Source organism: Taurulus bubalis (genome assembly GCF_910589615.1).
Source record: "Taurulus bubalis genome assembly, chromosome: 1".
Classification (NCBI taxonomy): Eukaryota; Metazoa; Chordata; class Actinopteri; order Perciformes; family Cottidae; genus Taurulus; species Taurulus bubalis.
Genome location: NC_136589.1, coordinates 36,355,894 through 36,368,121, shown reverse-complemented (window position 1 = coordinate 36,368,121; position 12,228 = coordinate 36,355,894). Strand labels below are relative to the sequence as shown.

Here is a 12,228-nt window from a genome sequence, read left to right as displayed (position 1 = left end):
TTCCAAAGTAGAAGAACAGCAACACAAAGAAAATGAAACAATACAAACAGTAGACAAAAAACATACAGATTAAGTGTTATGACATCAATTCATCATTTTTCAAATGTGAAAGAATTACTTAAAAATATTAAAGTATGAGTAATTTGATTTCAAATAAGAAAAAGGCTAGTCTTGAAGAGTCCAAACAAGATTGTGGATTAAATGTGTGACCGCAAATTATACCAATCGAAGATCAATAAACTTGTTCATGGAGACTAAAGAAAGACAGAGGTAAAGCTGATCAATTCAAAGTATAAAGTAAAAAAGTATTAACATCAAAATACAAGTATAAGTATACCGTTATGCAGAATGACTGATTTCAGAATAATGTATCAAATTATTGAACTATAATATTGATTATTACTTTTTTTTAATAGCTCCCCTTTGGGGATTTAAGTGAATTTGTAAATAAAATAAAACAATGTAGTCTTATTTTAGTCTATAATACATCATAACATGTTTGTTGATTACATGATATCTTTCGCTTAAATATGTGGTGGAGTAGGAGTATAAAGAAAGATCAATTGGAAATACTAAAGGTACAACTTGTACCTTTGCTTGTACTGTAATTACTTTCCCCCACTGCTAATAAATAAATTAAGGGTATGTTATGATTGAAGAGATATGAACAAATGCATAAAGATCATGCACAAAAAAAAAGCAACAAAACTACAGAGAGAAGAGAAAAAAGATTGTCCGTTCCACATTTGAACGAAATTACCAATCGATTAGTCTCGCGATACTACACATCGTGCGCGTGCGCAGCCTCGCGCGCGTCGGAGGGAGCTGAGTTGGAGGATCATGGCGGAGCGCAGGAAGCACAAGAAGCGGATCCAGGTAACATCACTTATTTCATACGAACTACTCGCCGTGCAAGTTAAAATACAACAAATAAGACCCACGCGCGGGTTCACGAGCGGCTGTGAGATGTCCGTTAACGGCCGCGTCTTTGCGGGGCCCCGTTATCCGGCGACAGTTGAAGCCAGATGATGGCTAACCATCGCTAGCATTAGCTGGCTAGGCAAAAACAAACGTTAGTGGCTGTATTTTGACGAGACGTTTCTCAGCTCACTGTGCTCTTTGTTACCTGTAAGACATTATACACGCGAGGAGAGGTGGTGTTGTACTTTCTCGCGAGCTGTCTCCACAGCCCGGCACCTTTTTATTCTGGTTGAACCGGCTGTAACGCTGGACGTGTTCAGGATAAGCTGCGTCAGTTCTGAACCTGGACGTGTTTTTACATAAAGTGAGACGATCTGCGTGGGTTTTAAGTAACGAGGTAACGATGCAACGTAACAACTGTGGAGGAGCGCGATAACGAGCAGAGCATTGGTTTCAGGCGAAGCAACAGTTTACAGAGTGAGTGACTACAGGTTCAGTCGACACATCACTCCGTATTATAATACGCAGTGGTAGGAGTTAGCGTTGTGGATCCCAAGACTTTCCTCAACACATTTGTTCTTCTGTCCTCCCATAACCAGCAGACACGATAATTAGATGATTAATATCACTTCAGAGTCATGTCAAGAGTAGAGGAAGTAGACACACTCGCGTTTTAGATGCTCTTTTATGCACAAAGTTAGGATCTAGCTTAGCAAAAAACTAAAGCATCATTACTTGCTTGTAGTTTATATTAGTTAGCGTTAGTTAAGTCATGAGCTGTGTGTGTGTTTCATACCATAAATGCGGGTTTGCGTTTGTTGTGAGATAAAACTAGATTAATTATACTCAGTATTCACAATATGCAAAGAAAACTATTTTAGTATGCTTTTTTTATGTTTACTATTTATTTACATAGTAGTAAATAGAAAGACAGTAGTTCACAGGTGGAGACATTTGCACTTGATGGGTGGAGCAGGACTCTGTTTGAGCACCAAGCATCATGACGTAAACATAGTCAAACCAAGATAATTGTTTTTGTTGCTGCTGTTCTGTATGAGGCACATTTTAATAATACGTTACTGTTTTTGTTTTGTCATGATGTTCTTGTTTTGCTAATTGGCTACAACTGCATTGTTGTGTGTTGTGCATCCTTGCATAATGGGAAATAAATTATCCTTGAATCCCTGGATTATAACATACACGTAAACATGTTGCTGTCTTTATGTGTAATTGGTAGTTGTATTGATAAAGTGCAGTTTGATTGATCCAGTGGTGCAACTATTGTATAATTATCTGTATGCTGATTTTATATTAGTTGCAACACATACTAAAGAGATTTGTATAGTATATTGTGTACATATTGTACACAGTTATGATGTGTGGGTTTGGGACACTGCAATTGTGCCCCACAAAGCAGTCGGATAAAGTAGGATGAATTTTTTTCAGTCAGTGTGCTGTTATTGTAGATTAATACAATTGTAGAATTTGCTTAATGTATTGTATCACGCCAACATTGTAATATAGTTCTCTTGCATAACACTATGAGTGTTACTATGACTGCAAAAAATTACCAACTTCATCATTACACAATAATGTATTTATTGGATTTGTTTGCAATAATGTTACTTTGATACATATTTGGTTGGTTAGGTACACCTCGCTGGAACTACCACATGTTTTAGTTTGACACAGTACCACAAACTAAAGCCCCCATAATAACCACAAAGTGGAATCAACCCCTCCCTAAAACAATCAAAACTAAAATTGTCCATTTTTATCTTCATGGAGGTGGGTTATATTGCCGGATTGTTATGTGTGACGGCATTAGTTCTAGCTTGGTGTAGGTGTATCTAATATATCGGCAACTGAGTGTAGTTATCTTGTCTGTTTGAGTTCAGTTGCATAACAAACACATGCTGTTATCTCTTTGATTGGCATACCTGAAACCAAAATAGGCTTGCTTACTACAGCGCATATAATTCCTCTTTATTTTCGTAATACTATTTTTATTTTGCATTACATCACAGCATCCAAGATTATTATTTAAATGTTCACTTGGTTTCCAGTTACTTGGTTCACCTCGATAACTGATGCTCTCTAATTCAACAGGCCTGCAATAATTACATCCACGAAGGTTATAATGTTCAATTTTAAGAGATTTTATCTACTGCATTTACATCAGCGACAGTAGAGTAAATATTAGAAACACTTTTGTTTGACAATAAAATTCAACAGGGCCACAATCTACAGCATACAAAAGGATCATACATGAATGAATCAACAACATCTCTCTGAAACAGTTCATAATCTTCATGTAGCTAGGATTTAAAACAGAGTTGTTGAATTAGTTTGTGGTGGGTGTTCCTAAATCACCCAACTAAGTGTAGGTCTCTGCATGTTCGAGTTCAGTTACATAACAACACACTGTTATCTCCGTTTGCCTTTTAAGACCACCACGCTTTATCTCTTTTTTTACATGACTCTTCTTGATTTTTCACCTGCCATTTAATGCTTACCTTATTAAATTGTTGAAATGGATTTCTTACCTGGCCAAAACTGTTATTTGGATGTACGTTTTTTTTAAAAGGACCAGTACTTTGGTGTTGGTGTGGACCACAATAAATCTGCCTTCACATACTATGGTTGTTAGACCAGAGCAGCTAATCCTCATGTGGTCAAGCCAGGTAGATCGTATAGACGGTGACGGGGGGCTTTTCGTGTCGGGGTCTCGTGTAACGGAGCCGTGTGACTTATATACCTGCTCCTTTGAACAAAGGCTTGTTTCATGGCCTCGTCTTCCTCATGTTGTTGGCCATAGCCAGCTGGACGGGATAAAGCAGCACTGGCTTTCATTGTGCTGATGCTCTCATTCCCTCCGTGTTGGCATGTGGTTCAGTGCTGCAGGCGGGAGGATGTCGTTTGGCAACTCTCTGTTATTGCTACGGATGAACATCTACACTATTTGAAACTGGATATGCAAAAAAAAAGAAGAAAGTATACCTGTTATCGTAATGATAGGGACGACCAATCCGATACCAGTGTGTTAAAAATGAGGAATAAATAGATTTTACAAGATTACATTTGAACAATTCATGATAACGTTATAATTTACCATCGCCCACTAGTCCTTTTTACTGAACCGAGTTTGAACACATAATAATGTAACTCAATGGACGAGCAGGGCCGTCCTTCAATCAGTTGATCGGTGGTTCGATCCTCGGCTGTGTTTGGCCTGATTAATAAATAAAAAAATACACTGTGAGCTGTTTCGTTGTGTACACATGTCTACTTATTTGTCATTAGCTGGAGAAGCTATTTTGCCACAGTGTGATTTAAAAGCAATTCTTACATTTGCAACACAAGTTAATCTAAGAGTATCTAAATTAAGAGGTCAGTAAATGTTGATTTGATGCATTTAGTTAATAATCCAACCCTAGATGTTGTTCTAGGATTGGCTGTTGTATGTGTGCAGTTCAATGCCATAATAAAGTAAAGCATCGTTGACAGACTGGTTTTGTTTTTATGTGTGAATATTCATCTGTTTGTTTGTCTGGTTCTGCAGGAGGTGAGTGAACCCACCAAGGAGGAGAAGGCGGTGGCCAAGTACCTCCGATTCAACTGCCCAACCAAGTCCACCAACATGATGGGCCACCGGGTCGACTACTTTATTGGTTAGTGCTGTGGGATGTGAGGCGACAGGCAAAACGCACAACACCGAAACACCCAGTGGAGTAGGAATGAGGAGATCAAACCCTGCCCTCTGTTTGTTTTTTAACACTTCTCACTGTTGATTGATATTACTGATAAGTAATGTCTATGAACAGATCCTGCATTCCTTTTGTCCACGTTATCTCTCAACTCCAATCTTGCATCGCCAACTTGTTCATCGGATTGTAAACAATGAGCAGAGCAAGGAAAAGGTAGTCTTGGCCCAGGTATCCTCTGACTACACCGTAACTCTAGAAATGTAGCCTCTCGCACCCAAAGGGTTATCCGTCGTCAGACTGAAAGCCGATGAGTTTGACTGAACAGAGATTCAGCTGCATTTGAAAATAATAGCCTGTTGTGCTTTTTTACATTAATGTTTTTGGAGCAAACCATGTGCCACCATGTGACTGAATAGTTGTCAAATTCTAACCCCATTCTAATGCAACCCATGTATGGACGATATGCCTCTTAGACGATCAGCAATTGCTTTCTGTGACAAAGTTGTATTTGCGCCCTTTTTTTCTTTTATGCTGATCCGATCAAAATCATGATAGAATCAGAACTGAGTTTATAATTGGTTTTAGCCCTTTTGTATGTTCTGTAATAGCAGGAAATCATGGTGTAAGTAGGAAACTAGCTAGCTAAGTAGCCAGCCCCTAAATGAGTAAAACGGAACAACGTAATGCTTCTTCCACACACTCCCAGCGAAGGAGAGCATCGTGCTATTGCTAGATAATAAGTCTTAACACTGATTCACCAGATTTTGTAATGTGCTGATCGCTTAATTTCAAGTCCTTAGAAAAGAGAGAACAAGCCTTTGTTGTGCTGTGATTGTAATGCTCCACTGGTTACATATAATGAGCCAACGATAAACGCAACTTGGCCTTTTTATATAGGTTTATAGTAGCTTATTCTGCTGTTGAGAATGTATAGGATATAACACTTTTGAATGCCATTGTGTACTGAAGGCTTTGATTACTGTAGGGCTTGGCCCCTCACATGGGGAAATATATGAAGGAATCAAAATGCATGAAACAATGTGTGCGCAGGCAGGTAGCCCATCCAATCATTTCATTCAGACCGCTTGACATTTTCTGGCCCTGAACCACTCTGTGCTTTTTAATGTCTATCTTTGTATTCCTACAATTAGCCTCCAAGGCGGTGGACAGTCTGCTGGACTCCAAGTGGGCCAAGGCTAAGAAGGGAGAGGAGGCGGTGTTCACCACCAGGGAGTCTGTCGTGGATTATTGCAACAGGTCAGCTGTCTAACACTCTGCTACTCTTCTGATGTTGTAGTTAATTATTTCTATTATAAAATAAAGTATGCATTTTATACATACGCTTGTAATATGGTCACTGGTATATACAGCTATTATTTTCTTGATCTATCAATTGAAAACTGACATCGGACTTTCTTAAAATTGCTTGATATTGGGTTTTCTATCATAGAAGCAAAAAACTACGACTATGATGCTACTACTAGTAACAAATATTTACATTTCTTAAGATAGAACCAATACAATTTTTTCAACAAAAAGAAGACTGATTCCATTATACAAAAAGATGCTGAGCCCTGGAGGCAGGGAACAGACATTTGAATAAAAGGGCTTTCAGTTTTGCAGAGTGTCCAACTGTTGAAACTTGCAAATGAAATGCTGATTATCTTTTTTTGTTGCTATTTGGGCATAAACTCCTTCACATGTGATGATTTAAACTAAAACATTAGTGAATATCAGACCTCATAACCAGTCATTCTCCTCTGTCCTTTGTAGACTCCTAAAGAAGCAGTTCTTCCACCGGGCTCTCAAAGTGATGAAGAAAAAAACAGAGAAAGACATCAAGAAGGAGACGGAGAAAGAAAAGGAGAAAGAAAAGGAAAAAGAGAAGCAGAAGGAGAAAGAGAAGACCAAGGGCGACAGTGGCAAAGAGGAGGAGAAAAAGGGGAAGAAGGACAAAGAAAAGAAGAAAGATCCGGAGGCTGTTGAAACCAAGAAAGAGAAAAGTGTACGTGACACTACACTGTTGACCTGTTAAAAAATATATATATATTATTACTACCTGTCTTCATAAGATAATTTCACTGTTGGAGGCTTTTATGTTTGAGTTAAGAAATAGGAATTATTAGTTGCTGAACACCCTTGTAGTTTACTGTCAAACATCACTATATTTGTACTGATTTGACAGTAAGTCTGTCCGTCTGAAACGAGGTATTGCATAATTCAGACTCCCCAGAGTTTGTTTGTGTGTTTGTTTTGTGATCAGTCAGACTGTAAATGGGTGGATGTTGACTTTGCTGTTCACAGATCTTTTAGAATTTAGAGAAAGAAGAAACTTAGTGTATCCATGTCTGGTCTGTGTAAATAATAATAATATGTATAGCTAAGTATCAAATGATCAGGTCAGAATTTTTGTGGGCTAAATAGCAGTTGGACTTAAATGAGAAAACTAACCGACTGAAATGCTGCTTTCAGTGGAGACTTTCCAATAACTTCAACACTTCAAGGAAACTTAAGCAGTTTGGGAATTCCTTTCATTTGCTTGGTTGCCCAGAATAAGATGTGAAAAGAGAACTGTAAATTGTAATTTTTTTACACTTCAGTTTTTGCAAAGAGTAAATCGATAACACACAATGTGTTAGTGAGTGACCTTAGAGGGCCAGCAGGTGGATTCTGTTATCATTCGGATACAGACAGACCAGATGTTTCCAGTCTTTGTGCTCAGCTAAGTTAGCATATGGTAAAGTTTCAGTCTGTGATCCGTCTCTCTGACTAATACGTAGGTCACACTGTCACAGGAGAATATGTGATTTGTCAGTAAAATACAGATAATATTTGTTTATTTTAACTAAACTCTCACAGGATGACAGTCCTGGATCCCCGAAGAAGAAGAAAGAGGGGAAGAAGAAGTTTAAACTGGAGCCTCATGACGAGCAGCTGTTTTTAGACGGAAACGAGGTGAGTGTTCTTAGTATTCTTGCAAATATCGGAAAAATGTTTGGAGTCCTGAAAAACATCCAAACCCCAAATGTGCTTCTTTTCTTTAGGTGTATGTGTGGATTTACGATCCTGTTCATTTCAAGACATTTGCCATGGGACTGATACTCGGTGAGTCAGAGGTTTTAAAAAAAAAAAAAAACTTTTTTTAACAAGAACTGAATGGAGTGTTATCTGTTACTGATTGCAGCTGATTTGACTGTTTTGTACACGGACCATCTGTGTGTGTGTTCTGCCTTTCAGTCGTTGCAGTGATAGCAGCCACACTGTTCCCACTATGGCCAGCAGAAATGCGTGTCGGAGTTTACTATCTAAGTGTCGCGGCAGGCTGCTTTGTGGCCAGTATATTACTGCTTGCTGTTGGTAAGTACATGAACTTCATAAAAACACTAAGCCTCGCCCCACGCTGTCACTGACTGCATCCCTTGAATAAATATTTGCACATTTTGGGAGAAACAAAAAAGGGATTTTAGAGAGAAGCAGACAGAAGGATATAAGGAATAACATTAAGGCACAACACTGTTCCTGCATAGCTGTGTAGGTCTACGATCATTAAAAAGCACAAGCAGCATGTGTACAGTGTTCAGTAGATTGCGTCACGTAGAATCGATTGTTAATGAGGTGCTAATGTACTCTTCTAATTTTACGTAGAAATGTGACGTTTTAGGAACCTATATCTCCCTCCAACCTCTCCGGGTAACAGCCATGACTAGCTCCAAATCCACAAAACCTGCCTGAAAACTGTAAAGAACTACTCGGGCTGTAACAATCATTTTTTCCATTACTGACAGCTACAGATCATTGGTTTAAAATACTTATTTAGAAAGATAGGCTACATGATAACAACTGTGATATAAGTAGGGATGGGTATCGTTTGGGTTTTTTCCGATACCGGTGCTAAACCGATACTTTTAAAATTCCTTTTCTTAAAATTGAACAATATATTCACTGTTTAAAGTATACTTTACATATAAATACACGCAACACACTTGTCTTCAAACTACAGCTTCAAACCTTTTAACTTCAAACTATAAACAATATATATTTAAAAAATGAACAGACACAAGCATCAGGTGGCCTGATGGGACCGTGTGCAACAGAACTCAGACACTGTTGGATCCTAAAACTGCTGCTTTACTGGACTACACGTCACCATTATTATCAACTGGAGAGATTTGTTCCATCAAGCTGAGGACGGACGTTCAAAAGCTCGTGATATAAGGGCCATATATTTTGGGAATGTACCATATTAAGGCCACATGGACAAATGTAAAGGATTTATTTAGAATATAATAACAATAATTTAGTCAATTGAGAGCAAACTGTTTGTGTAAAGACAACACAGCTTCTTGCAAATAGAGGCAATAAATAAGTGACATAGAAACTAAATATAATTAGATGATTAATGATTTGAATGCCACTAAAGTTAAGAAGAGATGTATGTTTGATGCATTTAAACTGCTGAAGACTCAAGTTGATCCCATATATGCTGTCACCTCTGTCTTCAGCCCGCTGCATCCTCTTCCTGCTCATCTGGCTTGTGACCGGCGGGCGCCACCACTTCTGGTTCCTCCCCAACTTGACTGCAGACGTCGGTTTCATCGACTCGTTCCGGCCGCTCTACACTCACGACTACAAAGGGCCGCGAGCCAGTAGCAAAAAGGGCTCGGACAAGACGGACGAGAGAGACGAGAAGGACGGCGAAGGCAACAAGGCTCAGAAGTCCGACAGCGACGAAAAGTCTGACAGCGAGAAGAAGGATGGCGACGAGGAGGAAGAGGAGGAAGAGGAGGAAAGCAAAGAGGCTGGGGAGAGTAAAGAAGCAGAGGGAACGGGGGCGGACCGCCATTCAGACACAGACAGCGACCGCCGGGAGGACGAAGGCTCGCAGCACAGCAACGGAAACGACTTTGAGATGATCACCAGGGAGGAGCTGGAGCAGCACACAGAGGAAGAGGAGGAGGAGGAGGAGGAACAGGAGGAGAAGGGAGGCGAGGAGACGAAAGAGAGGAAAGAAGGGGGTGAGAGTGAGACTAAACCCCAGACTGCTGAAACATAAACTTCTTACAATCCCATCATCACGCTACTGTTTCTCCCTCTGTCCTTTCCTTCCTCCTGTGATTCCAGGACCTGCTCCTCCGGCCTCTGAGAAGAGCTCTTCTTCTTCCAATAACAAATACCAATAGACCAGTACCGGGATAGACACAGCGGGTAAAAGTAAACGGCTACGACAATGAGATAAAAATAAATAATCTAAAAGAAGCCTTATGGTGGCTCTGATTCCTCCCACCAAAATGTTATTTATGTTAAAATACAAACTGCCACCGAAACGCTCGCCTGAGGAAGTCGTCAAGTTGTCTTTTTTTTTTCTTCCTTCTTTTCTCAAGTCAAGTTTCTGTTTGTTGTAATTTCAACTCAATATTTTATTTATGTTCCCTCTCTTTGTTTTCATGTTGCATTTGGATGTGAGGTCAAAGCCAGATCTTGGATACAGATGGTGGAGAAAAGCCATCGTGCTAAACTGACCAGTAAGAGGAGCCGTGCTGGTTCCTTTAGCCCGCCCGTCCGTTTCTTTTCCCATCGGCATCTTTGAGCTCCATGTTGTTGGTTGTTGTCAGCCAGAAAGCCCCTGGTCCTTTCACGGCGTTTTGGTGAGACGGCACGGCAGAGCTTTACATCCTGTTGAATGCCAGCGCGTCCGATAGCTTTCTCAGGCCGCCCTTAAAGCAAACTGACCTATTACCAAGCCAGAGGGACCAAATCCTATAGTTTACTCAAATGAACCTACAAATCGTGGCTGGATGGAGTGTTATGAAGGCAGAGTAGTACGGCTCCTTGAGGTACTTGCCATTTTCAGTAAGAAATAATATTCTTTTTTAAAATGGCTTATAATCATAGCGCAATCCTTAACAAAGTAGTTCATGTTTATTAATGTGGGACTCGTCTGTAAGAGTAAATGTGAGCAACTGGGACACGGCTGCCATACTTCATTTTCTTTTTCAAAAAAAGATTGCAGCATTTGTTGTACAACTACAAGGTAAAATATATTAAGTTCACTGATTACCTGTCTATTTGCAAACAGAACCAGATATAAAGTAAAACTCTAGTGCCAAACACGAGTAATAATGATGTTATGCATGCTGATTTATTATGGAGAGTGGAGTGTAAAAGGGAGGGGTATGCTTTTGTTAATTCGTTCATATTGTAACCGCAGTGTCAAACTCCTCAAACCTTTCGCATCGTTGAAAAAAGAAAAGAATAAAAAAACAGCACAGCACAAGGTTGTTAGTGTGTAGCTAAACAAAGATTTTTGGTCTCAATGAAACCGTTTAAGGTGTTCGCACTAGACTCCCATCCAAACCAGTTCTGTCTAGTCACAGTCACTCATTTGTGGAAGTTGTGGCACTAGTCCACTGACCAGACCAGTTTAATTTCCTGTCGCCGCCTGGACTCAGCTTTGGGTCAAACTGTTCCTTCACTTTATTATCTGGCTAGAAAAGTCTTGGGTGCCCTTTTTAGTCATTGTGAGGATTATATTTATGTATAAAAAATATAAATCTATCATTTATATATGGATTCTATTACTAAATCATATATATGTGTGTATGTATACACAATTATTACAGTCTAAGAAACGATACAACTTTTTTTCTTTTGTATTAGGTTTAATTGTATTAAGAGTTTGTAATATGAATTTTTGTTTTTATATGATCATAAAGAGCAAACTCATTATTTTTAATTTAACATCTGGGATTAGAAAACAGTGGGAATTTATTAGATGAACACTTCTTTTTTTTTCTACATCGCTAACCTTAAACATGTGATCTGGTTGGTTTGTTTCCACATCTGTATTTCACATCTGTATTTCTCTCTCTAACAAATGGTCAAAAGTAACACAGCTGGTTCTCAGTTAACCTGACGTGGCAAAAACTCAATATTTTAATATATTCCACTCGGCTTCCTGTACAGTCATTTGTTTTGCCTCAACTCACTTGGACTGTATCGAGTAGTTTGTTCCGTCTCCTGTAATCCCACGGAGGTTTGTAGCTCTGTTACTTTCTAACTCGCACTCTTCCATGTTTATTTTCTAATATCCACAAATGGGCAAAGTGCATCTCTGTGTCCCGAGTTGTCAGTTGCTGTACTCTTAATATTGGCATAACCACGAAAGAGTTAAAAACAATGGTTTTCTCAACTGTTCTCGGCTGTCGCACAGTATCAGTCTTTTGTATATTGTAGTATTATTAGTCTATGCTGCTGCTTCTCATCGCACATTTCTGAGGGAAATAAAAAGTGAAGTTGTAAAACATCAATGTTTAATCTCCAGTCAAAAACTACTCGCTGTCCACATTTGGATCAATATCATTCTGAAATACTGTCTCATGCAATATTGGAGTATAATTTAATAAAACTGGATGTCTGGAAATATATCTGTATCTTATCATTGCAATAAAAATATAGAAAGCACACAAGTATTGTCATATTTCCCTGTAGTGTATTTATTTTGGCGTTCCTTGCTGGGACAAAATGCTGTATGCAACAAAACATCCTTTTTTTATAATTATTTGGTTAAATACTGTATAATCTGATAGACTGAGGTTCACAA

General features: G+C 39.0%; 1 protein-coding gene across 1 annotated transcript; it reads left to right on the top strand.

Moving 5' to 3' along the window:
• The first annotated feature begins 815 nt into the window (after positions 1-815).
• sec62 (SEC62 homolog, preprotein translocation factor) lies at positions 816-12,082 on the top strand. The gene is made up of 8 exons (XM_079217916.1): positions 816-876; positions 4,484-4,592; positions 5,780-5,885; positions 6,402-6,633; positions 7,488-7,583; positions 7,673-7,733; positions 7,866-7,985; positions 9,131-12,082. Exons 1-8 carry the CDS (start codon positions 841-843, stop codon positions 9,679-9,681), a joined length of 1,311 nt encoding a protein of 436 aa, XP_079074042.1. The 5' UTR covers positions 816-840; the 3' UTR covers positions 9,682-12,082.
• The last annotated feature ends 146 nt before the right edge of the window (positions 12,083-12,228 follow it).

What these genes read in the sequence shown, in the direction of transcription:
- sec62 (XM_079217916.1), top strand. Translation starts at nt 841, where the DNA reads ATGGCGGAGCGCAGGAAGCACAAGAAGCGGATCCAG. An exon ending in GTCGTGGATTATTGCAACAG is followed by an intron (nt 5,886 to 6,401) that starts GTCAGCTGTCTA and finishes TGTCCTTTGTAG; the next exon opens with ACTCCTAAAGAAGCAGTTCT. An exon ending in TGCCATGGGACTGATACTCG is followed by an intron (nt 7,734 to 7,865) that starts GTGAGTCAGAGG and finishes TCTGCCTTTCAG; the next exon opens with TCGTTGCAGTGATAGCAGCC.